Source organism: Bubalus kerabau, chromosome 4 (genome assembly GCF_029407905.1).
Source record: "Bubalus kerabau isolate K-KA32 ecotype Philippines breed swamp buffalo chromosome 4, PCC_UOA_SB_1v2, whole genome shotgun sequence".
NCBI lineage: Eukaryota > Metazoa > Chordata > Mammalia > Artiodactyla > Bovidae > Bubalus > Bubalus kerabau.
In genome coordinates this window covers 11,614,444-11,642,151 of record NC_073627.1, presented here as the reverse complement: position 1 = coordinate 11,642,151, position 27,708 = coordinate 11,614,444, and the positions used below count along the sequence as shown (strand labels likewise).

At 56.2% G+C, this 27,708-nt stretch overlaps 1 protein-coding gene and 1 long non-coding RNA gene across 5 annotated transcripts; one reads left to right on the top strand and one right to left on the bottom strand.

Moving 5' to 3' along the window:
- Positions 1-6,163, bottom strand: LOC129651138 (uncharacterized). 3 transcript variants are annotated; one of them, XR_008714029.1, is made up of 4 exons: positions 5,800-6,163; positions 5,208-5,326; positions 4,249-4,314; positions 1-162 (listed from the first exon to the last, which is right to left on the bottom strand). It is a non-coding gene; the product is annotated as an uncharacterized LOC129651138 (long non-coding RNA). The 3 variants fall into 3 exon arrangements; XR_008714028.1 differs by lacking the exon at positions 4,249-4,314; XR_008714027.1 differs by lacking the exon at positions 1-162 and having other exon boundaries at positions 3,508-4,314.
- A 14,541-nt stretch (positions 6,164-20,704) lies between these two features.
- CBX4 (chromobox 4) lies at positions 20,705-26,861 on the top strand. 2 transcript variants are annotated; one of them, XM_055575296.1, is made up of 5 exons: positions 20,705-20,847; positions 20,996-21,039; positions 22,194-22,259; positions 24,367-24,433; positions 24,680-26,861. In XM_055575296.1, exons 1-5 carry the CDS (start codon positions 20,779-20,781, stop codon positions 26,087-26,089), a joined length of 1,656 nt encoding a protein of 551 aa, XP_055431271.1. In that variant the 5' UTR covers positions 20,705-20,778; the 3' UTR covers positions 26,090-26,861. The 2 variants fall into 2 exon arrangements, with proteins under 2 accessions (XP_055431271.1, XP_055431273.1); XM_055575298.1 differs by lacking the exons at positions 20,705-20,847; positions 20,996-21,039; positions 22,194-22,259 and adding an exon at positions 23,829-24,122.
- Positions 26,862-27,708: the final 847 nt, after the last annotated feature.

The following is a 27,708-nucleotide window of genomic DNA, read 5'->3' as shown; positions in this document are numbered from 1 at the left end:
TTGGGGGGTAAAAAAAAAAGCAACAACAGTGCATGGTGGTTATAAACTAAATTCAAAAGTGCAAGAGAGGGGATTCCCTGTCACTCCAGCGGTTCGCACTCTGCACTTCGGCTGCCAACGGCCCAGGCTTGATCCCTGTTTGGGAAACTAGGATCCCACAAGCTGTGGGGTGCGGCAAAAATAGAAAAAGAAGAAGCCAGTTTTAAAAAGTGCAAAAGAGAAAAATAAAAATCACTAGATGGCACCGCCCAGAGGTGATGACAAAGGGTGAACATCCCTCCAGGTATGTACCTCTTTGTGTGAACACACGCATAGACAATGCTACTCTCACTCCCCTCAGAGCTCAGCCTGATTGCTCTGCTGGCAGCCTGAGTCCCAAACAGGCAAGGAGAGGAGAGGAGAGAGGGAGCAGGGCCCCTTCCAGCCCATCGCAGTGACACCCAGGCTCCTGGCCCTTTGCACTCCAGCCTGACCAGACCATTGTTTCGACCTACCTCGTCCACTTGGTCTGGAGGTCGCTGGTCTTTACAGGGGGTAGTGTACTATGTATAGATTCCAGCTCAGCTCAGCTCCCCTGCTGAGCAGGAAGTCTTCCCCTAATCTCCTGGTAACCCTGACTGCAGCTGCATCTCCCCTAAACCACCCCACAGACAGTCTTACCTCCAGTTTTTCTCCCCACCCTATCCCATCACCCTCCCCTCCCCAACACCCTCCCGTCCAGGAGCTCCAGAACATCAGGCCTCACCCTCTCCCCTTTTAAATAAATATTTTAAAAAATACTTATTTATTCATTTGGTTGTGCCAGGTCTTAGTTGCGGCATGCAGGATCTTTAGTTGCCCCCTGCAAACTCTTAGTTATAGCATGTGGGCTCTAGTTCCCTGACCAGGGATCAAACACTGGTCCCCTGCTTTGGAGTACAGGGTCTTAGCTGGTGGACCACCAGGAGAGGTGGTCCTCATGCCCTCTCCCCTCTCCCCGCCAGTCTTTGCACTGGCCACCCTTGTCCTCTCCCAGGTGGACCCCCACCCATGCTCCCAGCACCACTTCCCCCTGATCCTCGATGCCTCCTCCACCCCCATCCCCACACTCTCTCCTGCCATAAAACACACACACCTTTGTTTGGCCCCTACTGGCCGCTCCAGTCTCAGCCCTTCTTTCACATTCTCTTAACGGACACTGCCCTGACTTGGTCAGTGGTTGAGCGTGCAGCCTGCGTACATGTGTGTGTGCTTGCGCATGCAGTCTGTCCCATCCTGCTCGACCTACGTCCATCTCAATGGAGACTGCCCATCCTCCAGCATCCCCCAAAAGAGAAGCCTCTCTTTCCATGCTTTTTTAAAAAAACATTTTATTTATTGATTTAGTAGTGTTGGGGTCTTAGTTGCGGTACTTGGGACCTTCCGCTGCGATGCATGGACTCTCTCCAGAGCACCTGGGCTCAGTACTGCAGCCGGTGGGCTTCGTTGCTCCCTGACAAGTGGGATCTTAGTTGCCCCGAGGCATATCTGATCTTAGTTGCCCGACCAGAGATCGAACTAGCTAGCATCCCCTACATGGCAAGGTGGATTCTTAACCACGAGGGAAGTCGCATCTTCTTTCCTTGCTTTTTGAAGAGTGACCCAGTCTAGAGCCTCAACCTGTTCAGGAATTCTGACAGCAGCACAGTCGCTAAGGACTGATCATCCTCCCATTTCTGACTCTCCCAGGTTCCTGGGAAGTGGGCCCCCTGGCATCCATTTCACAGAGAAGGAGCCTGGGGTCAGGGACCCCCACCTGTGGTCAGGGCAGAGACAAGACTCTGGCTCACATAGTTCCTAACCATCCTGCCACACAGCCTTCCTCACTGGCTACTGCTGACTGCCTGGTCACTTCACCTCCCACCTGCACATGAGCGCATGCTCTCTCGGTGACCTCTCTGCTCTGCCGGTATTGCCCCATTCTGCTGATATTGTCCCCAAGGCCTGTTACCTCTACCCACACTTTTAAAAAAGTCACCCAGTTCAGCAGGGCTGGCTTTAGCCTGTGCTGTTACAATAATCTGCTCTTGTCTGCCTTTTCTTGTCCACCCCACCCTCTGTTCCCAATTAATCTCCTGAAACACTGTCAAGGCATTGATTGCGTCACTTGTCAAGTGTGGGGTTGCAGCTTGGCTGTGATCAGCATCTGGTGAGCTCAAAAAAATCCTTTGGAATTCTGAAGCCATTATCCCCGAAACTGTGTGTGAAGCTTGAGGCTTCTGCAGACAGAGCTGAATGTGAGGGACAGCCTGCTGAGGACGAGCCTCAGCAAACCCAAAGTAGGGTCGGACGGAGGGATCCTCCTATTGTTCTGGGGTCCAGCCCAGCAAACAGGCTGGGGTGAGTGTCCTAGGACTGCTGTAACAAAGGGCCACTCACTGGAGGGCCTGAACAACAGGAACCGCTCCTCTCACAGCTCTGGCGGCCAGAAGTCTGAAATCAAGGTGTCAGCAGGGCAGGGCTCTCTCTAAAGTTTCCTGCCCCTTTCAATTTCTGGTGGCCTCCAGCAAGCCTTGGCATCCTTGACTTCTAAATGTATCACCCCAAAGTCTATCTCCATCTTCATGTGGCTTTCTCCCCAGTATCTCTGTGTCTGTGTCCAAATCTCCCTCTTCTTATAAGGAATCCAGTCACAGGGGGTTAGGACCCACTCGAACAATCTTGTTTCAAGTATATCGCATTTGCAAAGATCCTCTTTCCCAGCAAGTTCCCATCTGAGGTTCTGGATAGAAATGAAATGGGTGGGGTGGACTATTAAACTCAGTTCTGTGACTGCCCCAGCAATAAACCAGGAGGATCCAAACGAGGCACACAGGCACAACCAGCAAAGTGCCAGGAAAGGAAGAGGTTGGAAAAGAATCAGAGGAGAGTGGAGCTCCTGAGTGGAAGGCAGAGAGAGGAGGAGAGAGGATAGAAAACTGTGGAAAGAGGCCAGAGGAACGAGGACAGACAGAAGCTGCCAGGGACAGACATCTTGGGGGCAGAGTTTGTGCCTGGAGGCCAGCACCCACCAGGACTGCCTACCGATGTCACCATCCCTGAGAGGAGGAAATGTCTCCATCTCCAACAGATGAGGCATTTTTATCCCAGGCATCTGGATGCAGTGAATGGAGGCCCTGCCCAGAGTCCCAGAGATTCACAGCTCGCTGAGCAGCTGACGGCCACCAGCCCCACAGGAGACACATGCGCAGAACCATCCTCAAGGACGAAGCCCCATAATTACCTTCAGCTGCCAGCAAACAGCATCCACTTAAATGATAAGCAGACGCTCACGGCCCCTCCTGGGTCTGCTTCAGGCAGCATCCCACAGACACCTCGGAGGTGCACCCTGTCCTGCCGATATCAGTGGCTTCCTACCTATAACAGAAGCCCAGACCAAGCACCCAGGAAGAAGACACCCTTCTCCAAAGAAACTCCAGCTCCAGCTGCCCCCTGCCAGCCAGCCAGTCTCCTAGGCTGTTGGAAAACTGCTGTGTCCCAGGAAGGCAACTTTGAAGTGAGCCGAGTGTACAGGGGACACATTACTGATGTGAATGTCCCATCCCACAGGTGTCTGTGAAGGCCACTACCCACCCTGGCTCTGATCTCACTTTTTAAATCAACCTGGGTGGGCCTCCAGGGGGAGGTGGGCTGGAGGCAGCATTCTTGGTGGCCACTTGCTTTGGCCCAGAGGAAGCGCCCTCGCCAAGCCTGATACCAAGCCTGACCACACTGAGCACACAAATGACCACACGACCCCAGACACTGGGTCCAGCCACTGGCCTGCCTCAGGCCTGCAGGGCTGTGAGGGACATAAACCAGGGACAAATCATAAAGCTCTCACAGGTCAGATGCCAGAGGGGTTTGCTCAACTGGGATTTGGGAGTTATCACATCCAACCCCGAGCCTGCTGTGTAATATGGGGCCACAAAGCCTCATGTGGCCTTCGAGAACATGAAATTCACCCAGTGCAAAGGAGAGGCACCCAAAGTGCAAAATCCATGCCCAATTTCCCAGACTAACAACAACAGACATAAGGTCAAATACTTCATTAATAACTTTTCATTGGCCACAGGTTGAAGTATTTTGGATATGCTGGGCTAATACACTAAATACATTTTACCTGTCTCCTTTTTCTTTTTTCACGTGGCTACCAGAAAACATAAAATTACAGACATGTCTCCCATGATATTTCTTTTGAACCGAACTGCCCTAGACCCTCACGATAAACAGAGAAGTCCAGTGGCCCACCTGACCCTCATGGAGCAGCCTGCCTGACCACCTGCTGAGTGACGCTGAGCATGGGCTCCTCCAGTCCTGCGAAAAACGAGGAGTTTCGTAAGATCCTCAGTACCCAGTACCGCGACAAACCCCGTAAAGGCATTTGGGCCTGAAATTCAGTCCTAGAGGTCAATGGCACTGTTTGCTTCACATGGTGTGCATTCCTTCAAAATGAATCGCCACATGCTTGCCTGAGTGCCTGCTAGGGACACGGGAGATGCTGAGGAATTGCAGACTTGTCCCACCAGCTCCAAATTTATAGTCAAGCGGGGAGATAAGACCTGCTTGTGCACAGACACGAAAGCGTTACGTCACTGTCCCACACCACGTGTTGAAGTGTCAACACAGGGCTACAGTTGTGAGGGCCGACAGAGGGAGCACAGGGTCTGCGTGGCCCCCTCATGGGGGGAGGGGCGGTCTGCAGAGTAGACAGTACTGTGCCGGACTGCCTGGCATGCGATAGGCAGCCATCAGAAGCACAGACCTTGGGTAAGTGTTTGCAACCACAAGTCTGGCATGTAGCAGCTGCATTAAGCTATTTAGTCAGCATCTGAGCCTCAGTTTTCTCATCTGTGAAATGGGGATAAGGTTACCCATTAGGGCTCTCAGGAGGAACCAGCATGCAAGCGAAGGGTCTCATGCCAATCCTGGGATGAAGGGAGTACAGGAGTGCTTGGTAAATCTTTGTCCTCTCTCTGCTTGCCCCAGAAGAGAAGGAGCGAGGCCTGAACAGGCCAGGGCCTGAAAGGAAGTGAGGGAAGACTGCCCATCTGTGACAGGGATCCCCAAAGAGAGCAGGGTGACAGATGGGGGAGAGGAGAAAGGGTTAGACCGCACGTGTGTGCCAGGGAAAACCTCTGGTGCTCCAGTGAGAGGAATGGGGTGATTTGGATGAGAAAGAGTAATGAAAGAGAATCTGAGGGACTTACCTGGTGGTCTAGTGGCTAAGACTCCATGCTCCCAATGGAGGGGCCCGGGTTTAATCCCTGGTCAAGAAACTAGATCCTATGTGCTGTGACTGAGACCCAGTGCGGCCAGATAAATACATCTAAAAAAAAAAAAAAAAGGAAGAAAGAAATGGGAATTTGAGAATTTGGGGCACATTGGGAGGGAAGACAAGAAGCAGGGAAGCCAGAGCCATAGTGCTTGCCATAAATCCAGACATTTGGAGATGAGGGTGGGACCCAGGGCTGGAGCCGTGGGAAGGGAAAGACCGGTAACAACCCCAAGAGGTATATCTTTGCAGACCTTTCCCTGGGCACATGTGTTTAGGGGGAAACTATGGTGTCGTAACAGCATCATGCTGTCTACTTAGTGACACTCATCATATCTTGCCCTTGTAGGGACATTTGGTGGAAGCAAAGGACAGCTCTTGGGATCAGAGTCCTTCTTCTGTGAGTCTGGCCCTGAAAAGGGGGACCTCTCATGTATAAAATGGATTATAACAGGGCCCTCTCATGTATAAACTGGATTATAACGGAGCTGACAGGCTGGGCATGTCAACTGTGTGAGAAGACATACCCCAGCACTCAGCCCACAGCAGGAGCACAGACAGACTAGCAGTCCTTCTCTTTCTACCAACAAGAAAAGGACATGGGACTCTCACGCCGGGATCCCCCTTGGCCAGCAGAGTAATGGAGAAATGAGGCTTTGTGGCAGACACACCAGACTCAAATCCTGGCTCCACCCCAAACTAAAGGGCTTGAAGGAGCAGTTTATTCTCTCACAGCTGTAGATCCCAGAAGTCAAAAATCAAGAGATGGGCAGGGCCATGCCCCCGCCTCCTAAGGTCTAGGGGAGGACCACCCCTTACCTCCTCCAGCTTCCGGAGGCCCCAGACGTACCTTGGCTTCTGGCTCCATGATCACGTGGCATCCTCCCCAGATGTAAGGAGAACATCTTTGTGTATCTTCTCCTCTTCAGTCTCTTTTAAGGGCACTCGTCCTTGTATTTCATGCTAATCCAGAATGATCTCACCTGGACATATCTGGTGCCAGTGAAGGGCTACTACTCAACCCATTACAGTCTGCCCTTTGCCCCCACTCCAAGTTCATATCCATCCCATATGCAAAGAACACTACCTCTCTTGCATATCATTACCTTCTCTTTGCCTCAGTTCCCCCTCAGAGCCGAGGATAATATGACCACTTTATGTGGATAAGGTAAGAGTGTGTTCACCAATGTATGGCAAAAACCACTACAATATTGTAAAGTAATTAGCCTCCAATTAAAATAAATAAATTAAAAAAAAAAAAGAATGTGTTCACCAGGACCCTGGCCCAGAGCTTGGTGGGTCCAAGTCACCGGAGCCACCTCTGTCTAGTCCTCAGCCCTTACTACCTCTCCCGGCTCCAATTTCTCAAATGATAAACTCCCTGATAATGGGAACCTGTGTCCGTTTAATTCACTCCAGTCCTCACCACAAACCCCAGGCCTTCCTGAGGCTGGTCACCAGGTGTACTAGGTGTGAAGACCCAGGGCCTGGTCATGACTAGGGAATGAAAACGGCCTGTGGAGCACAACTTCTGGCTGGAAGTGTGGAGATGGTTGGGTGGGGCCACCGTAGGCAGGGGCCCAGCCCTGCTGCCACTGCATAACCAGTTAGAACCTTCCTTGTCTGTAAGTGAGGGACAGGGCGTCACCCCTCAAAATGAGCTGCCTGACAGTCCTGACATGCTGCCATCGTACGCACGTAACCCAGTGGGTCCCTGGTCCCACACACAAGCCAGGAAGTGGCTCCCCTGGAGCTGGGTGGCACCCTAGTCCCCTTTTCATGGCCTCCTAGCCCCCTCCTTTGCTCTTCCAGCCAGGGCGGGGTATGCATTAGCCCAGCCCCTCCCAGGTGAGCCACCCACGCCACCCCTAAGTGTCCAAGGCAGGCACTGGGCTTGGTGTTCAAAGACCCTCTTCACACGCAGTGACCCAAAGACCCAAAATTGACAACACAGATGCCAGAACCCTGACGCCAATTCTCAGAGAACGCCGATCCCCTTCACACCTCTACCAAGACCCATCTCAGCTCTGCCCCTGCCCCCTGGGCCAAGACAGCTCATTTCCCTGCACAGAGGACTTCCTAGGGCCACATAGACCTAGTAAAGCATTCAATTCAAACTGAAAATAAAGGCCTGCTCCCCGTAATCCACGGTCGTCCATTGAAGCCAGCAGGAATGGAGGAGCCCTATGTCTTGAGGACCCAGGAGTTCCAGGGGCTCCATGGGCCCTGAATGTGAGGCTTCTGGAGCTCATAACACCTGCTTCCACACCTCACTTGTAGTGAAGTGTGTAGCTTCAAGCTCACCTACCCACCAGTCAGCGTAACCAGCTTCCATGACCCCAGGCATCCTTGTCCTGAGCTAGGGTTCTGACCTGGGCTTGGTTGCCTGGGTGCCTCTCTGTCTTGACAGCAATCATGAAAACAATAAAAATAACAATAATAGCTAACATGCGTTGTGCCTTCCGCCTGGCAGGCACTGTGCAAAGCTTTGCCTATTGATCCAGTTAACCTCCAAGACTACCAACTGTTTTATCATTAGCCTCCTTTTCAGGATGAGGAAACAGGCGCAGGATGATGAATCAGTTGCTCAAGGTCAAAGAGGGGAGGGAGTAAATGCCCCACCTCCACGCAGACCTATGCAGCCTGGTTCCTGGAGTCTGTGCCTTTAGCCCTACCCTCTTATTTTTAGTGTTTAAGTCTTCAAATCCATGCTGCTAACAGGGGAAGAGATGGTAATTCTGTGATGCTGCTTAAAAGATGACCTGGTAGAGAACAGGTCATCCAGGAAAGCTAGGCACGCGACCCCTTCTCAAGGCTTGGGAACTTGCTCCGTATCTAGGCCTGACCTGGTTCCCCTCACTTCCCTGCTTAAAACCGCCAAAGGACTTCTACCCAATCAGAATCAAGTCCAAGCTCCTCATCACAGCCACTAGGGCAAACAGCCTTCATCCTTCTCTCATGTGCTCTCGAAGCCCAGTCCCCCAGCTCACACTGTCCCTGTGTCCTGCCTTCCTTCTGGTCCTCAGACACTCCCGGTCTGTGCTTGTCTCAGGGCCTTTGTACATGCTGCCCCAGCTCTCTGGAGCAACATGCACCCAACATGCACCCCCCCCCCATCTTTACATAGTTGTCTCCTTCTCAACATATAAGTCTTAATTCACCTGTGACTTGCTCAGTGAGGCCTTCTCTGACCACCCACCCCCTGCAATCTGAAGCATACTTTATGCAAACACACTTATAGAACAAAACAAAATAAAAGGATAATTCTTTCCCACCAGGAAGAGGAGGGCCAGGGTTGGAGTTGGACCAGCCCCTCCTTGGGTTTAGCAGATACAGAGGCCAGGAAATATGGACACAATAATTCTAGGACACAAGGTCCCCTAACAGGCTTGGAGGACAGAGAGAACAGCATGGGGCAATCCTGAGGATAATGGGGCCTTTGTATGGGGGCCCAGCCCATCTACCTTTAGGACAATGACTTAGGGGGGTCTAGGATTCTGTGCCACCTACAAGAGGGAGCATCTTGTTTGGGGAGGAGAAGCCACAAGGATGCTTTACTGAAAGGACTTGGTTCACCATCCACAGGCCTTCCTTCGTTAAGATCCTATCAATATAGGACTTGCCAGTGGTCCAGTGATTACGAATCTGCTTTGCAATGCAGGGGACGCTGGTTCGATCCCGAAACTAAGATCCCACATGCTGTGGAGCAACTAAGCCCATGCACTCCACAATTACTGAGCCTATGAGCTCTGGAGCCCAAGTGCCACAACTAGGGAGCTGGTGCACCACAATGAAAGATCCCTCATGACATCATCCCACATGCCAAAATGAAGACCTAACGCAGCTAAATAAATAAACAACACATTACAAAAGTGCATTCTAAGAAAAAAAAAAAAGATCCCATGAATATGCCAGGTGTCCCTGTGTCCCTCACCCGCTCTGGGTCCTGCCATGGTGTCCTAGGATCCCAGTTCTTACTGTCACCTGTCCCAGGCCTGGGGTTCTCTTCCAGTGTCCTGGCCTTCTTTAGGGCTATAAACAGTTGAATCAGTGTCCTCAACCCCATTTCACTAAACATATTTCACTTACTTACATTAATCTAAATGCCTCCTCTGGGCTGGCCACAGTGTGAGCTGCTCATAAATGTTTAGGACTGTCACCTCAGGGGGTGGGGGTCAGGGTGGAGTACATGTGATTTTACTCATATAAAGAATGTGTATCATAGAATTTACAAATATTCTTTACAGTAAACTCTATAACCAATTGATTCACAGAATGCTTTCCTTGATTTTTTTTCCCCAAACTCTTGGATCAGTGGCCAACATATGCTTGCCACTGATGAATGAGTGTAGTTCTGACAAGAATGTTAGTTGATATTGAAGCCAACCAGTAAAGTGAAAGGGAAACAACAAAGAAGTCAAACCTCACTGGTTCATAATGATGTGAGTGGCTTCTTCATTGAATCAGATAAGAGTTTTTTAATATCAAAAGAATATTCCTTCATTTTTTTGTGGCATTCACAATGTAATGGCTACAGACAGGACATGCTTTTAAATTTAACCTGTATCATTAACATTTTTTTCCATCACTTTCTTAAGTCTAGACAACCAGTGAAACAGTAATGCAAGATGTGATTTGCAGAGTTTGCCAATTTCTGTGGTGTAAATACTCCCACCACAGCTGATTTCAAGCTGCTGGCAGAAAGTCACTGAACAGGGAACTGGGACAAGAGGCACAAGAGCCACCGTTATCCAACATTGCCACCATCAGATACAATAGAAGTGAATCACCCCCAAGAACATGGTAAGCATCAAATGGAGTGAAATCATTAGGAAGAAATGAGTTTTAAGCATGTATTACCTTTGTAATATAATCTATGTCATTATAAACTTAGTTAATTTTTTAAAAATTTGGCTGTGCCAGGTTTTAGTTGCAGCATGTGGGCTCTTAGTTGCCAGGTCTTAATTGAGGCATGTGGGATCTTTTTTCATTTGCAGCATGCAGATCTTTAGTTGTGGCATGTGGGATCTAGTTTCCTGGCCAGGGATTGAACCCAGTCCGCCTGCATTGGAAGCACTGAGTCTTAGCCACTGGACCACCAGGGAAGCCCCTGTTGATAATTTTTAAATGAGGGGCCCTGAATTTTTGTTTTGAAAACTGGACAAGCAACCCACTGGACATGCCTGGTGAAGGACAGCAGGTCTAGTGCATTGACTTGCTTTGTGCCATTCCAGGTCACCCATGTGGGAGAAGAGAAACCCAGGTTTCCTGACTAATGTGTCCCCAGGAGAAGGACATGCTGGTGGGCCTTCTGTCCCAGGAGACTCCTGTCCAGCTGGGATCCTGTCTGCAGTGCTCCAGGCCATGCGAGGAGAGCCAGAGGCTGGCTGTTTTGACAGAAAAAATTCTGTCCACTGGATAAGCCTGTTCAATACTCTATTGACAGATTCACCTTGGCAACCTAAAGCCTGCTCTTCCAGAAGCACCTCTCCCTCACTGCCTGTCTTTGGTCTTAAAGGCACACCTCCCTCTCCTCCCAGCTGGTGCGGGACCCAGGGGGAAGGGGTCAGGCCGAGCACTGGGTTATGACATGAGCAGATGTTGGGGGCACTCCTTGTGTCCAGCCAGAAGCCTCAGTTCCACTCTGCATGGGGACCTCCTCCTTTACGTCTTCTATTCCATCCCAGGAGATTGACAAAGAAGCCTTGGCTCCCTGGGGTTGGGGTGATAGAGGCAAACACTCTACCTTAACCCTTCTATTCTCTAGAAGGTGGACTTAGGAACCCTGAAGTGGCAGGAACGGGCACTCCTCTGTGGGGTTGGAGGGTCTGAGTTTAGGGGGAAACCGCTGGTGTGCAGCATGAAAAACCAGACCTCTAATGAGCGCTGTGAAAACAGCATAATCAATGCGTCTGAGAAACAGCAAGTGCCAGCTCTGCAGACTTTGCAGACACTGGCCTGGCCCTTCTGAAAGCCAGAGCTGCCCCAGCGCTGGGACCTGTCCTCCAGGTTACACACAGGTCCCACGGAGGAGCACAGAGCTTCTTTGTCATTCCTGAACGATGTGCAAATGCCAGTCAGAAAGGAGTCAGGCTGAGAAACAAGTGGGAAGTGACCAGGGGACAAATTACCCTTGGTTCAATAGCTTCAACACCCACAGCATTGCATCTGGGTCCATCTGTCTGTCTGTCAGTCAGGGCCTACTAGAGAAAGAAGGCAGAAGGCAAGCTGTAAACTTGCCTGTAAACAGGAAAGCATCACTGCCAGTGGTGGGTAACTGAGAGGGAGATGAAGCAGTTGTATCAGCAGAATGTGTGGGAGAAAGCAATCCCCAGCTACTCCATGCACAGAATAGCTGTAGTTGGTTTTCAAAATTCTGAGAAAGACCTCTCTCCCACCGAGGTTTCTGCGGCAGCATTTCTCTGGTCCTGTGCAGTATTTCTTGGCTTCCATGGCATTTGTTTTGATCTCCAGGCCAAAAAAGAAACCTATAATCCCTAATAAGTTTAAAAAGAAAAGGACCCTTTCTCTATATGGATATTCTTTCATGAGACTCTGCTATTTCTTTGGAATCAAAGAAAACATCAGTGTCAAGCAAGGAGGTGGGGGTGGGAGGCACAGGTCCATTTCTGAACCCTTCTATCTGAATCCGTCAAAGAATACAAAATCACCCCATTATAATCATTACTGTCAAATCACAGGCAATCAACTTGCTGACACAGGCCAGATGGACATCCGGGAGGAATCCATAGAGCCAGAGCTGGTTCTGAGCCCTGCAGAACTGAACCCTTTAAATCAAAGAAGGAAAAAAAGGCAGCCCTTGTGTTTTTATTTCCTGGTGTTCCCTGTTACTTTTACATGTTTGTTTGTTTGATTTTTTTCAGGAGAGTCAGACAGAAACCTGAACTCCAAACCGAGGAGAAGTGGCCCAAGAAGATAGAAGTGCCTAGAGATAGAAGGCCACATGTGAAGATCAATGTTCTGAACTCCCCAGTGCCATCAACCCAAAGCCAACAACTGAGGCAATTGAACCCATCCACAGAGACAGCTGGTAGTTCCCATTCACCAAATCTCCCCAGAAATGCCATTCTTGAAAGTTCTCCCAGAAGCAGGACCACATTCTAAGAGCCCTGGGCGCTTTTGCCTTTTTGGACTCCTTTCTCCATTAAAAAAAAAAAAGTATTAAAAATTATAGTTTATACTGCATTGGTATAAAGATGAACATATTAATATTCTACATTAAAACATTTTCTTGAACTTAAGCTTTTTTCTTTCTGATTTTAAAAGAAATTATATATACATAGCAGAGAAGGCAATGGCACCCCACTCCAGTACTCTTGCCTGGAAAATCCCACGGATGGAGGAGCCTGGTGAGCTACAGTCCATGGGGTTGCATAGAGTCGGACACGACTGAGCTACTTCACTTTGACTTTTCACTTTCATGCACTGGAGAAGGAAATGGCAACCCACTCCAGTGTTCTTGCCTGGAGAATCCCAGGGATGGGGGAGCCTGGTGGGCTGCCGTCTATGGGGTCGCAGAGAGTTGGACACGACTGAAGAGACTTAGCAGCAGCAGCAGCAGATATACATAGAGTGGAATATAATTCAGCCTTAAAAAGGAAGGAAATTCTGACACATACTAACAACATGGATGAATATCAAAGACATTATGTTAAATGAAGTAAGCCAGACACAAAAGGACAAACACTGGATGATTCCATTTACATAAAGAACAAAGCAGTCAAATTCACAAAGACAGAAAGTAAAACAGTGGTTGTCAGGGACTGGGAGGAACAGAAGGAGGAGTTGTTGGTTAATGGTTAGAGTTCCAGTTTGCAAAGAAGAACAATTCTGGAGATGGATGGGGATGATGGCTGCACAACAATGTGAATATACTTAATGCCACAAAACACTTAAAATGGTTAAAATGTTAAATTTTATGTTTTTACACATGTACATAAATATATGTGGTATATTTTACCACAATTTTAGGGCTTCCCTAGTGGCTAAGATGGCAAAGAATCTGTCTCCAGTGCAGGAGACCTGGATTTGATCTCTGGGTCGGGAAGATCCCCTGCAGAAGGGAATGGCTACTCGTTCCAGTATTCTGGCCTGGAGAATCCCATGGACAGAGGAACCTGGCAGACTATAGTCCATGGGGTTGCAAAGTGTCAGACATGAATGACTGACTAACTACAATTTTAAAACAACAAAAAGAAATTAGAATACTTTTGTGGATCCCTAAAAGTATTGTGGGCCCTGGCACTGAGCCTTCCCAGCCTTATAGAGAAGTGACCCTACCCAGAAGCACACAGCTGGCTGGCTTGTGTGGACCCACTCATGCCCTTCATTAACCCCATATTCATATAGCCACCCTCCCCATGTTCCTTCTTCCATCAGTCTGCTCTGCTATGCTATGCTAAGTCACTTCAGTCGTGTCCGACTCTGTGCGACCACATAGACGGCAGCCCACCAGGCTCCCCCATCCCTGGGATTCTCCAGGCAAGAACACTGGAGTGGGTTGCCATTTCCTTCTCCAATGCATGAAAGTGAAAAGTGAAAGTGAAGTTGCTCAGTCGTGTCCGACTCTTAGCGACCTCATGGATTGCAGCCTAACAGGCTCCTCCGTCCGTGGGATTTTCCAAGCAAGAGTACTGGAGTGGGGTGCCATTACCTTCTCCATCAGTTTAAGCCCAGAAAAAATGAAATACAGAACTTTATTTGGGACTTCAGTGAATAGAAATAATCTTGACACATTTCAATTCAGCTCCTGCCTTTCTCAAGGCTATTGTCTCCATCGGAGGAGAGGACTTGAGGTCCCTTCCCCCTTCCCAGAACATCTCTTGAGGTTTTATTCTCTTTCCCAGTCAGCAACCAAGGGGAGTATCCCTTACAGGGAAGTGTCAGGGCACTTTTAAGAGGTGGCATTTGTCAGCCAAGACAACATTTTTTTTTATTTTTTACTGAACCTCAGTTTAAGGAAGAGAGTTCCTGGTGGGGTTTCTACTCTATCCCCTCACCGCCCCCACCCCAGGTCCTACATGAAGCCAGCTGGCTCTCTAGGGAAATCTGCACTGTAATATCAGTTTACTTCTTATTGGCCCTTTGATAGCAGATCAGGGGCTTTGTGATGCTCTTGACCTGAGATTCCTTTAAAAACCTCAAATCGGAAAAAAAAAAAAAAAAAAAAAAGTATATATTCTCCTCCTGTCGACTTCTCTCTGTGAGTGAAAGGGCACTGAGCAAGGGGTCGGTTTGGGAAACAATGGCCTTGACCACTGAGTAGTGTTTAGTCCTGAATGTGCAGGGGGTGTTTCTAAAGCTTAAAGTCATTCTGGGGCCGGTTGTTTCTGGTTGGGCAGGCAGCAGCCTCGCAGCCCAGAAGGAGTGAGGGGAAGGGGTGGGGCTGTGCCAGAAGCAGGGGGCGCAGGACTCCTCTGCTCACCCCCTACATCAGTGAGACCCGCACTTCGCCCCACGTGTACATCTCCATCCCATTCCGGGGGAGGTGGGGCTATGGGGGCGGCGGGAACGGGGCGGAGGGCTGCCAGCTCCGGCAGGCCCCAGCTGCCAGCCAGCCCAAGGGGAGCCCGCCCCCTAGGGGAGGGCGTAGCAAGTGCAGGCTCCTCGGTGCCCCTGCCCCGGCCCCGCCCAGGCACCTGGAGCAGGCAGGTGAGGCCGCTGCCGGGGTCCCCCGGAACCGAAGGGGACTCTTTGGGGGTCCTCGGGGACAATCACAGGAAGCGATCCTCCGGAAGAAGCTGGACAGGAGGACTTCTTGGACAAACCTGGGGGTTCTTTCTGGAGGTGGGGTCGCAGAGACACCTACCGTTTTCTACCAGGATTCAGGAGGGCGGGGCGAGGAGGAAATGGACTAGGTGACCACGTCCGACGACCTTGTAGTCGGGAGTGGGGGTGGGGTGGGAACGCGGACGTGGAGACCAAGTTTCAGGGCAGCCAGATTCAGCTCCGGAAGTAGCCAAAGCCGGCCCCGATACCGACAATACAGGATTTCGAGGGGGGGGCGGTGCCCGAGGCGTTACCACCCGCCCCCAGTCCTTGGCCCCCGCTGCACAGGCAGAACCGTGCTCTGGCTGGGCCCTCCCGGCCGCCATCCCACGGTCACCGGATCCCTGAGCACCCCCTCCGTTCTCCCTTTGATCCTGCAGGGACACCCCCGCCCCAGGTGTCCAGCGGAGCTTGCGGCGCTCCGGCCCCTGGGGATCGATCGGCTGGCTGGCGACGCGCCGCCGCGGCTCCGGAACCACCGCCCCATCCCCCACCCCGGCTACGCAGGACGCGGCCTCGGAGCAGCGTCCTGGCGGTTGCGGGCCGCGGCCGGACCCGGCTCCAGGCCAGCCGCGAAGGCGGAGACCGACCGGCTCCTTCCGATCGCTCCGGCCTCGCCACTCCTGGGTTGGCTGGGACGATGAGGGGGAGGAGAGCGAGCCCAGCTTCCCCGGCCGCGGCGCTCGGCACCCCACCCCCGCTCCTCCTCCGTCGCCAACTACCCACTCCTGCGCGCGCTTAACCCTCAGCGCGCCGCGAGGCAGGGACGGGGGCGCGCACTGGGCTGGGGGGAGGGTGGGGTAGCAGTTATGCTTCGGCTGACTACTACTTCGGGGTGCGCCTGGAGATTTTAATTTTATTCCGGGGTTTGCTGCAGCAGCTCTTGGTTGGAAAAAGGAAAGAAAGAAATCTGCCTTGTGTGTGGGCCCCGCAGGGTTTGGGGGGCGCAACGGAAGCACCCGAGAGCAAAACGCAGGGGCGAGTGTAAGTGGGGAGAACCTCGTAGGCACAGGACACCTGCGGGGAGTCCTTGGGCAAACGAACCCCAAATGAAGAACACACAGTGCGCAGAGGCCGTTGTGTGTGCGCGGCGGCGGCGGCAGGCGGTGGAAGCGACACCAAAGATCATATTTGAAATATGGATCCTGGGGGCGCCTATCTCCAGGCGGGCGGGAGCCCTGCGACCGAGCTTGGGACCGTGGCTGAGTGGGCTTCTCCTAGCGAACCTGGGAAGCTGCCCTGACGTTGGGAGGGGGTGGACCAGCCGGCGTCGTAGAAAACGACGCGTCCCGCTTCGCCGCCGGCGACCCCGGCGTACCGCAATGCGGAGGCGCGGCCCTACGGCGGTCAATGTGGCCCCAAGGCTTGCCCCAAGGGGCCACGACCTTGCAGCGCGTCAGATCCGTTCCCCGACCGATCACCCTGCCTGGCCTTCCCACCTGGAACCCCAGCTCCAGCTCCAAGCGGCTTTCTGCAGACGGACGCGGGGGCGTCAGGGGCTTCACCACCAAAATGAAAGCCGAGCCTTGGCGGGCCGTGCGACAATGAGCAGAAACATGGGTGTGGGGCCTCAGAGGGCGGAGGGGCGCCCTTAGGGACAAAATCATCATCCCTCGGAGAAGGTGCACGGGGCAGCCTTCCGGCTCCCACACAGCCTCCCTGGTCTCCTCACCGCCGTCAATAACAACACCCCCCCACACACATACACAGTCCCACCAGGCCAGCTCCCCCAAAGCCAGCGCTAAAATGCAAAATTACATATGCCAGAGCTGAAGTCAAAGACAAGTTCCCCTACTAAGAACATAAGAGAGAAATGAACTCTAGTCAATGCCTGGGCAGATTTTGTAGACGTTGCTAGTAAATTCTCCCTCAGCTACTCAAAATCCACGTCGGGAGGCCTAAAAAGTCACACTAACTAGAGGGCTTTCTTAGTGGGGGACTAGCTGGGGAAGTCACAGGCGGCCCCTTCCGGGCAGAGCCCAGACCTGGGCTCCGTGGGCGGGTAGTGGCATCTCCTGGCAGAGAGCATCCATTCAGAGAGTTTCTTTAAGAAGTCGTTTGTTTCCCTGAGTTGACATGGGTCAGGCCCCTTGGGGATCCGAATTGTCAGTGACCACCCTCGGGTCCAAGGCCGTTAAAATTTTCCAGGCTGCTCCAGGGTCTGCTCTTCCGGACCTCTGCCCTCGGGCGGGAGCCTGAGCTCCTCAAGAAAGCACCGCTCCTCTCTTGGGGCCCTTGAGGGCCCCTAGGGGCCCCAGCCCGAGGTGGCACCCAGAAGACTTCTGCCCTTCAGGGGAACCAAGGTGTGCGATCTGCCTCCGGCTGGAAGGGGGCAGCATCAAAAGCGTAGGCCGACGACCCTTCTCCGGGATTCCCCGTGGGCTCGGGATATCCCGGGTCGGAGGCAGGGGCCCCAGCTGAAGGCTCTGGGAATCCCGTATTTAGAGCTCCACTTGTCTGCGACTCCCTCGGAGGGGCCAAGACCGGGTGGGATGGTAGGGGAGGCCCCACGGGAGATTTTCCAGGAGAGGCTTGCAGGGCACAGCGGGGGAGCTTCGAGGGTCACCGTTCCCCACCCCTCAGTTTCTGTCCCTTCCTTCTCCCTGCAGCCTATTCACAGCCCGGAGGACCTGAGCTTCGCCCCACACCCGCCTGTAGATAAGCGGTGGTCTAGGGCCGGTCTGCGAGACAAGGCTCCGGCTCGGGGAGTCGGCCTCTCTCCACGTTGGCCCACCCACCGCCAGGACGAAAGAAACAACCACGCGAGTTCCCCGGTTCGGCTTGTGTATTTCGGTCACTTTCCAAGCCGGGAGCGGGGGCGGCCGGGGACTCCCGGGGCTTCCGAGGAGCTTCTGGGCGTCCCCTCCCGAAGTGTTGGGGAGACTGCGGCTACTCGCATGGTCACACCGGCAGCTCCAGAAAAGACCCGCCGTGTTGGCCGGTGGGAGCCACCCATCCTCCCTAGCTCGGCAGCAGAGCCAGCTCGGCTCCTGCGCAAATTCGCCGTCGGGGCACCGGGTGCCATCGCGTGGCCCCCGAGATCCCGAGCGGGGGCCCCGGAGGGGCGCGGGCAGAGCGAGCTGAGCCGTTGCCCGCGGAGTCCGACGCCCCTGGCGGCGCGGAGGCTGTAGCGGCCGCTCGCCCTCCCTCGGCGCCCCCCTGCCCGGGACGCCTCGGAAACACCCATTGGAAAAAATTTTCGGGGGGTTTTCTAGCGAGGGGGCGGGCGGAGTGTCGGGAAGCTCAGACCCTCCCTGGACGAAGGGACTGTCCTGGACGAGGTCGCTCCAGATCTCCCGACAGACTGACATTGCCGACGGCGTGGCAGTTTGGTAGGCTCAGTTCGGAAGAGTGACTGTCGCGATGACAGCGCTTCCTCCTCCAACTTCAGGGACCCTTCCCCTTCTACGGTCAAGTTGTCCCACACGAGAGCTCCGCGTCCTGGACACGAGGGTCAGGAAAAAGCTCAAAACACAACAGGAGGAGAAAAACCTTTTCCTACGTCCCCCTCCCAGCTTCTATAAACCCGGAGAGCCCCCTTTCCCCAGGACTACCGGAAGGCTTCGCCCCCACCCAGGCAGGCGCGCCCGCCAACACCTTCTCGGGGAAATCTTGTGTTTGTGCCTCAAGCTTGTAAGAGGGCAGTCGCTGCAGACCGAGCCCCTCTCTGGGGCAGCCAGAAAGGGATCCCCGCGCCCCACCCCCCACCCCTCCAGGCTTGGGCAGCGGTCGCCAAGACAGCAGAAGCCGCCCAGCCACGGGAGCTGCGAGGTGGTGGTGAAATGGTGGAGTCTATGTGTGCGTCCTGAAACACCAGACCATTTCCAGGCTTCTTCTGGATTCCTGGGAGAAAAGGAGCCCAAAGCAGGCTTTGGGGGGTTCGCTTCCGCACCTCGCCCCTCCCCCCGCCCGCTCGAGCCCCGGCGCAGTCCCCACCCAGCATTCCGGGACTTGTGTCAGGGCGGGAGCGGAGACCCGGATGGCTCTTTGCCCGCCCCCCTCGCTCGTTCCACTCTCGCTCGGCTTTTGCTCCTTTCCTTTCTTCCACGGACGCTCAGCCAAGAGATTGCGCAAGCTTCCTGCTGCCGGTCCTTCAAGGGCCCGGAGCCTGGGGCCCGGACACACCCCCGTGTGCGCGCACCCCTGCCCCTGTCACTCGGGTCGCTCTGCCCCCTCCTAAGGTACCCCCCTTCTCACTCCGACCCCACAGAGCTTGCGGCCCCGCGGGCGGCGCCCTCGGGAGGCCGCGTGGGGCGCAGCAGCTCCCCCAGCCGGACGCCGAAGCTGCACGCCGGAACGCGCCGTCTCGCCGCCGGAGGTGCTAAACTTCACACTCGTTGGCTACTCCGGCCGGGTCGGGAGGGCCTCGGCTCGGCCGCGGCTGCCGGCCGGGGACCAGGGAGCGCGAATTCGTAACCAGCGCTTGGCTCTTCGGCCATTCCATTCTCCTCCCTTTCGTGCGGCCCCGCTGTGTCCTGTTCAGTTTCAACCCTTTCTTGGCCTTCCCTGCCTTCTCTTTTCGAAGCCCCTCCCGGGACCCCACCAAGTCCTCTCGGGCCCCCAAATAGACCTGGACATCCTCTTCGTCCCCTCTTTGTCCTCCCTGCCTCACGCCGTGTTGGCCGCGGGGTGAGGGTGGAGGGTTGCTGCTGGAAAGTGGACCTCCCACCCTCGCCCCGCCAAAGACAGTACTGAGGGTAAATTAGGAGCCCAGCAGGATTGGGGAGGGATCGAGAACACTTTGGTAGGGTTCCTGAGCTCTAGGGCTCCAGGCTGGCTGCTCCTCTATCCCCTTTCTCCTCTCGGCGCTCTTCTCCCTGGCGATCCTTTGCACCCAGTCCTTTCTCTCCTCCCTATTCTTTCTCTTCCATTCCTCGCCTTCCTAAATGCCCTCAGCCTCGTGGGGCGGGGCCAGGCGGGGCGGCGGGACCCGGGGGCGGGGGTGGGGGGGGAATCCTCGAGCTGCCCCGACTCCGATTCCGCCCCCTGCCGGCGACCCCCTGGGAGTCTGCACATGACGCAATTCGGTGCAAATGGAAACTGCAGTGGATGCTCCCGTGGCCCCCGGCAGGGGTCCCCGGGCAGTGCACGCTGAGAATGAGAGGCGAAGGGGGCAGGCCAAAGCGCTAGGCCGCAGGCGAGGGGTCGCAGCCAGACCCTCGCGGCCCCGCCAGGCTCTTCACCCCCGCCTCGGCCCCCCGCCGACACACCTCTCTCCGGCCCGGTCCCGTTCCCTCCCTCCAGCGTCCCTCTCCCAGGCTCTACGATCCCTCCCCCTGCACCTCCCCGACGCCCTCCTCCTCCTGGCCCCCTCCCGCGCCCTTCCTCCTCCCCCCCGCCCCCCCGCCCCGCCCGCCGCCCAGGCCCCGGGCCTCCGGTAGGCCGGGCTGCGCCAATCCCGGCCGCGTCCCGCCCCCTGACGCCGAGCAGGGCCCAGCGAGGCCCCGCCCGCTGACGTCCGGATTTGCATGAGTTCTTGTGCAGCCGCGGCCCGGGCTCAGTTGTCTCAGCGAGCGCGAGCCGGGAGCCGGGGCGGGCGCGGGCAGCGGCGGGCGGCCGGGCTGTGCAGGACGAGCGGCGGCGGCGGCGGCGGCGGCGGCGGCGGCGGCGCGGGCGGCAGGGGCTCCTCGGCCGGGGCGGCAGCGGGGCGCCGGCGGGAGCCAGCAGCGTCTGCAGCCGCGCCGGCCGCCCGCGCCCCGGCGCGCTCCGGTTCGGCCATGGAGCTGCCAGCTGTTGGCGAGCACGTCTTCGCGGTGGAGAGCATCGAGAAGAAGCGGATCCGCAAGGTAGGGCGGCGCGGGGGCGGCGGCGAGGCGGCGGGGGAGCGGCAGCCGGAGCAGCCCGCGGGGAGGCGGGGAGGGGGGTGGGGAGGCTGCGGGCCGGGGCCGGGGATCCCGCGGAAGCTGATGGAGTGCTGTCTCTTCCCCCCCTCAGGGCAGAGTGGAGTATCTGGTGAAATGGAGAGGCTGGTCCCCCAAGTAAGTAGCGGCCGAGGGGCGGGGGAGCCTGGTGCCGAGGCGCGGGGCTCCCGGGCTCCGGACCAGCCGGGCTGGTGGGGTGGTGGGGGGAGCGGACGGGAGGCGGGGTGGAGGTGGGGTGGAGGGAGGAGGGGGTGGGGAAGTCGGTGGCAGGCACTGGGGAAGCCGAGCCGCCGAGCCCGAGCCCGGCGCCCTGTGTTGTACTCCGCTCTCCGGGAAATGCCATCACTAATTTATGCACTAAAAGGAGCCGGAGGAGCTGGAGAGACGCGGGGCCGAGCCGGGGAGGCCGGCGGAGGGAGGGAGGGCGCAGGCACTGACTGATGTGCAGCAGAAAATGGCTCCTTTCCCCTTTCCCTCCACCGAACGGCTCCATATTGCAAAACCAAAAAAAAAAAAAAAATTAAAAAGCGACGAAAATGCAATTGTGTGCCTCTTCCCTCCTAGTGGTGCAGGGAGAGGAAGAAAAAAGGCAGAAAATGTTGGGAACTGTCACTGCGGCGCTTTTGGTGGGGAATTTTTTTTTTTTTAATTTGAAATGCGAAGGCACCGGATGGAGACAGACGCGCAGGCACACGCACACACACTCACACACACACACACACACACACACACACACAGAGGCATATTTTTGTGTTGCTGAGTATTTGGGGGTTGCTTGCCCGTGACAGCGGGCTCCAGGGCCGTGAGGGGGTGTGGGGGGGCCGCGTGGCTGACGGTGATCGGATTAGGGGTCAAATAGAGAATGGCTGAAGCCCTCGCGGAGACTCGGGGCTGGGAAGAGGAGGAGGGGACTGCGACTTTGCATTTTGGCTGCTTTGCACGCAGGATTCCTGGTGAGCAAAGTGGCTTTGGAACATGTCGCAGTAACATGCTTAAAATTCTTGACAACTGCAAAATAAACTGCTAGTTTCATTTTCCTTACCCCTCCCCTTTCTTCCTGCCCTTGTGTGTTTATTTTGACTTGGGGAGGGTGTATCAGGGACCGTGTCAGGCCTGCAGAAATTTACTCTCCAGCCCCCACGTCCACAGCTAAATAGCTTTCAGTTCATGAAGACAGAGTAGGGCCTTATGTCATTCCCCACCTGGAGGCCACAAAGCTGGCTCGGTTTTTTTTTTTTACGCCGTGTCCCCCCTCCCTTTTCCCTTGCAAGATATAACACGTGGGAACCCGAGGAGAACATCCTGGATCCCCGGCTGCTGATCGCCTTCCAGAACAGGTGAGCGTCCCCCAAGCACCCGCCACCGGCAGCCGTGACCGTATATGGGAATGGGAGAGTGGGCCAACGCTGCAACAGGACAGAGGGAAAGGGCCGGGAGGGGGGTTGGCAGGAGTCCCCTCCCCCGGGTCTGAACAGGCACGACTGGGGCCTCGGCTCCTCTAACCAACGTCCTTGGCGGTTGCTGCAGCTTGGGGTGGGGGCGGGGCAGGCCGGGAGAAGGAGAGGCTTGTGTTTGGGGGAACTGCGGGAAGGGCGCTTGCGGGTGGCCCTACAGCTGCGCGGAGAAGTTGGGGCTGCGCCTCGGTTCCCTGCCGGCCCCCTCCCGTGGCTACCTTGGAGCCCCACCCCCGGAGCCTAGGTGTTGCTTTCCTGCTGCCACTGGCCGCTTGGCACGGGCAGCTCTCGGGGCAGCTCCAAGGGAGCTGGCATTGTGAAACCTCTGGACGTCACAGAACTGAACTTAACCTGTTGGGGACTGGAGAAAAGTTTACAAGACCATAAGCCGGCACCCTCACCCCCCAGGGAGCTTGGGGTCGACAGGGGCCAGATTCTGTCTGGCGCTGCGTGCCCTTCACACCTCCCACTAGGCTACTTGGTGGGTCTGGCCCCCATTCTCAGGGCAGGGGGAGCTTGGCCCACCGGTTGTGGGGTGGGCACTGCCTAGTGGTGGAGGGGTGGCTTCTGACGAGGGGTTCGTCGCGCGCACAGATGCTTGTCACGCTGCAGCTGCTGCAGCTGGATTCACCACCGGTGGCCGTGGTTCTCTGTTTCGGGAGGACAGAAGGGGGAAGGGCGATCGAGGAGGGGCGGAGCAGCAGGAGCCCGCGGAGCTGGGCCACACCGCGGCCTTCCATCCCCCCTCTCCCTTTTATTTTGCATTATTTCCTGTGGCGCGTTTGCCTCTAAAACTGTAAACTCTAGCCCCTTGGAAGGAGAGACCATCAGGGAAGTTGCTCTCCTGACGCAGGAGGGCGCCGAGAAGGGATCCTGCCCGGGTTCCACCTGGGAGTTCACCAGCCTGTAACCATGTCAGCGGCTGATGCCATGTTGCATAATGGATCCCCGAAGATTTAAAACGCAGGCTGTTGCAATGCCATGCAACTTTGGAATCAGGCCCCAGCCGGGGCCCCAGGCATGACAGAATTCCTCTGGGTTAGCCCAAGGGTAGAGGGGTGCCTAGGGTCTGGAATGGGCTTCAACTTTGGCCTACGCTGGAGAGGCACTCGCTTCTGCCATGGAGGGTTGGGCAGTGCTAGGACCACCCTCCCAACCTCGGATCATCCTCCACCAGGCTGCCAGCGAAAGCCAGACAGCTGTATTGACCAGCGCCACCGCCCACGGGCTTTATTAATAATTTGGAAATCAAGGGAAGCTGGGAACCCGGGCTTGTCGAGTAGGCGGTGCTTCTGTGCGTCTCCCCGCCCGGCAGCTCCGCCCCAGCCGTACCAGAGCTGGTTCACCTGATGGCTGCGAACCTGGCCAGGCCCTGGCCTCGGTGTCCGGCCCCCGCCCCGGTGTCCGGCCCCCGCCCCCAGCCCCTAATTGGCTCATTTGCCGCTGTGTAAACAAGGGCGCAGCCCCTCCCCCTGTTTAGTGCCTGGCCTTTAAGAAAACGAGTCCTCCCTTCTGCTGGCGGCACTCGTTATCTGAATCTTAATGAGGTCATTAGCATCCCGTGCCTCTGACGGGGAGGCACCCGGTTGACGCTCACCTCATTTGGACTTGGTTTTCATCCCCTGGACCCCCGAGCGCACTGCGTTTTGTGCAGGGCCACGGGCCCAAGGCTGTGGGCACCAGTGCCAAGCTGCCCAGTGTCAAGCTGCGGGCAAAGATTCAGGGCTGTGGGGGGCCCCATTTCAGGTATGGACATCTGAGGTGGGGGGGGCCCTTTGGAGAGGGCCCCTTGGGCAGATAAGGGTGGTGCTGCGGTAAAGTGGCACTCTGGAACCGGACTGAGGCGTCCAGCTGACAGTAGAGGCAACCTTCTGCCCTGAGCCCTTGTTCCCTCTGGTTCTTGCTGGCTTCACGGCTCACCACAGTAGGGGCAGAGCAGGAGGGGAAGTGACTGAGGCTAACAGCCCTGCCCTCTGTTCCCTCTCCGCAGGGAAAGGCAGGAGCAGCTGATGGGATACCGGAAGAGAGGGCCGAAGCCCAAACCGCTGGTGGTGCAGGTGAATACACTCCCGGGCCCCAGGGCCAACCACGACTTATTCCCTTAACGTTGCCACCTGAGGTGCCTCCAGGCTTGGAAGTCGGGGGGAGTTCCTCTGAAGCACCCAATTCCATTTCATCTTGACTTCCCACACCCTTCCCCGACCTGGTAGGGGCTGGGACACTCCTGATGCTGGAGGCTTGCTCTGGGGCTGGTCTTATCCCTCCTCTTACGTCCCCCTCCATTCCCACCCCGTCCCCCCCAGGTACCTACCTTTGCCCGTCGTTCCAATGTGCTGACCGGACTCCAGGACTCCTCAGCTGACAACCGCTCCAAGCTGGAGCTGGGCGGTCAGGGCAAGGGCCAGGGGCACCAATACGAGCTCAACAGCAAGAAGCACCACCAGTACCAGCCGCACAGCAAGGAGCGGGCGGGCAAGCCCCCACCGCCAGGCAAGAGCGGTAAATACTACTACCAGCTCAACAGCAAAAAGCACCACCCCTACCAGCCGGACCCCAAAATGTATGACCTGCAGTACCAGGGCGGCCACAAGGAGGCGCCCAGCCCCACCTGCCCGGACCTAGGCTCCAAGAGCCACCCGCCCGATAAGTGGCCCCACGGCGGGGGAGCCAAGGGCTACCTGGGAGCCGTGAAGCCCCTGGCCGGTACGGCCGGGGCTCCAGGCAAGGGCTCCGAGAAGGGTCCCCCCAACGGGATGACGCCGGCCCCCAAGGAGGCAGTGACGGGCAATGGGATTGGGGGCAAGATGAAGATCGTCAAAAACAAGAACAAGAACGGCCGCATCGTGATCGTGATGAGCAAGTACATGGAGAACGGCATGCAGGCGGTGAAGATCAAGTCCGGGGAGGCAGCCGAGGGCGAGGCGCGCTCCCCCAGCCACAAGAAACGGGCTGCTGAGGAGCGTCACCCCCCGGCAGACAGGACTTTCAAAAAGGCCGCGGGGGCGGAGGAGAAGAAGGCGGAAACGCCCTCCAAGAGGAGGGAGGAGGAGGCGCCGGGGACCGGGGACCCGCAGTCCCAAGATGCCGGCTCTCGCAAGCTCTCCCCGACCAAGGAGGCCTTCAGCGAGCAGCCTCTGCAACTCACTACCAAGCCCGACCTGCTGGCCTGGGACCCGTCCCGCAGCACACACCCGCCCTCCCACCATCACCACCACCACCACCACCACCACCACCATCACCACGCCGTCGACCTAAATCTCTCCCATGCGCGCAAACGCTGCCTCTCCGAGACCCACAGCGAGCGAGAACCCTGCAAGAAGCGTCTGACGGCGCGCAGCATCAGCACCCCCACCTGCCTGGGGGGCAGCCCCGCAGCGGAGCGCCCTGCGGACGTGCCCCCCGCCGCCCCCCTCCCGCAACCGGAGGTCATCCTGCTGGACTCGGACCTAGACGAACCCATAGACTTGCGCTGCGTCAAGACGCGCAGCGAGGCCGGGGAGCCGCCCAGCGCCCTGCCGGTGAAGCCTGAGGCGCCCGCGACCGCGGCGGTGGCTGCTGTGCCGGCAACAGCGGCCGAGAAGCCCCCGACCGAGGCCCAGGACGAACCCGAGGAGCCACTGAGCGAGTTCAAGCCCTTCTTTGGGAATATAATTATCACCGACGTCACCGCGAACTGCCTCACCGTCACGTTCAAGGAGTACGTGACGGTGTAGCCTAAGGGCGTCGGAAGAGGAAGCGCTTCACCCTCTGGGGCTTAACACCTGGGGCCTGGGGACGGACTTCTCTCTGCAACTGCGGGAGCTCCCGGCCCGGCCCCAGCGCGAAAACGGCCGAAGCCGCGGCAACCGCGTCCCTCTGCCGGGTCTTGGCTGGAGCGCCCGGCCCACACTGGCACCTTCCACGCCGTGCCTGCGGGTCTCGCCCTCATCTGCCGCACCCCCTCCTCTCGTGGACCTCCGGGACTGACAGGGCAGCCACTCGCGGCGGTCTAAGAGTTATAGTATTATATTTTAACCGTGCTAACTTGTCAAGTGCAGACTTTACTCCCGTTTGTACGTGGTGTTATATTGAAATGTATTGTTTGAGCTCAAAAGGCCCACCACCCACTTCGGGCTGATATATATATATTTATTTGTAGGTATTTATATATTGAAATATAAAAACCTAGATTTATGGAGTTTCCTCTAGATCATGTTATATTCTATATCAGACGAACTATTTTCTGTTGGCCTTTCTACCCGTTCATTCAGTATTTCGGTTGATTTCATTTCCTCCCCTTCCAGGAACTGCAATACCAGTAACCTTGGTATATATTTTTTGATACTGTACACATGGATGTGTTGTTTCTATGTGCAAAACAAAAAAAAAAGTTTGTTAAAAGGCTAAACGAGCTCTCTAGAAACTGCTGCTACTAGAAATGTCTAAACTATAAGCTTCCAATTATTACCTGCTTGAATGTAAATATTAAATGGAGATGTTGAAGGTGCACTTTCGCTGTTTGAGATTAGCTAAGAGGGAACGTCAGAGACAGGGGGGAGGGGGTGTGGGCGGCGGCTGGACCCCCTCTCCGCACCCTACTTCCGCCTTAGGTCGGGCGGGGGGCGGGGGTGAGAGGACCTATCGCATCCTGCGATAAACTTTTGCAAAAGCAAAGTGAACTGGTTTCACGAGCAGAGGCGCCCGCACCCGGGGAGTGACCCCGCTCCCCGGAAGTCGAGAGGCTCTCCAAAGGAGAGGGGAATTCCTGCGGGGGGGCTGTGCTGGCGTCGCCCCCGCTCTCAAGAGTTTTCGGGCCTTGGCTGCCCACCGCGAGGGCAAACCCGGGATCTGCATAGTGGGGGGGAGGGTTGCACGGGTGCTTGAGCTGCACGGAGACGTGGGTGGGGCTAACCCCCAACCCCCGAGCCAAGCCCACCCGGCACCTGCTGATTTTTGCCCCTCACCCCCCAGGACGCAACACACCCTGGCGCTGGCCCTGATGTGGCAGGGGTGTTCCTTCCTAATAATCCCTGCCCGGTAGGGCAGGTTCCGCAAGGAGGGGACCTTCCCACCCTCTCCAGCGTCCCTCGCTGCCATCGCTGGCCCCGCCCCACCGAGGAAGCTGCCGAGGCTCTTTCTCTGCCAGACTCTCTCCCCGGAAACCACCAGGCCAGAAGCCGCGACTGGAGGCTCCGCGAACGCGGCCACGGCAGGGGGCGGGGGGCTTCCCGCGAGGTGGATGGGTTGTGGGAGGGAGAAAAAGCCTGCGAGAGCAAGGCCTTGCCGGTCCCCGCTTCCTGAGCGAGCAGGAAAATGTGGGACCCCATCTCACCCATCCTACTTTGCTTTGAGT

Excerpts from the sequence above, each read along its gene's own strand:
- CBX4 (XM_055575296.1), top strand. The coding sequence starts at position 20,779 with ATGGAGCTGCCAGCTGTTGGCGAGCACGTCTTCGCGGTGGAGAGCATC. Across the intron at positions 20,848-20,995 it reads AGAAGAAGCGGATCCGCAAG|GGCAGAGTGGAGTATCTGGT; the intron begins GTAGGGCGGCGC and ends TCCCCCCCTCAG. Across the intron at positions 24,434-24,679 it reads CCAAACCGCTGGTGGTGCAG|GTACCTACCTTTGCCCGTCG; the intron begins GTGAATACACTC and ends CGTCCCCCCCAG.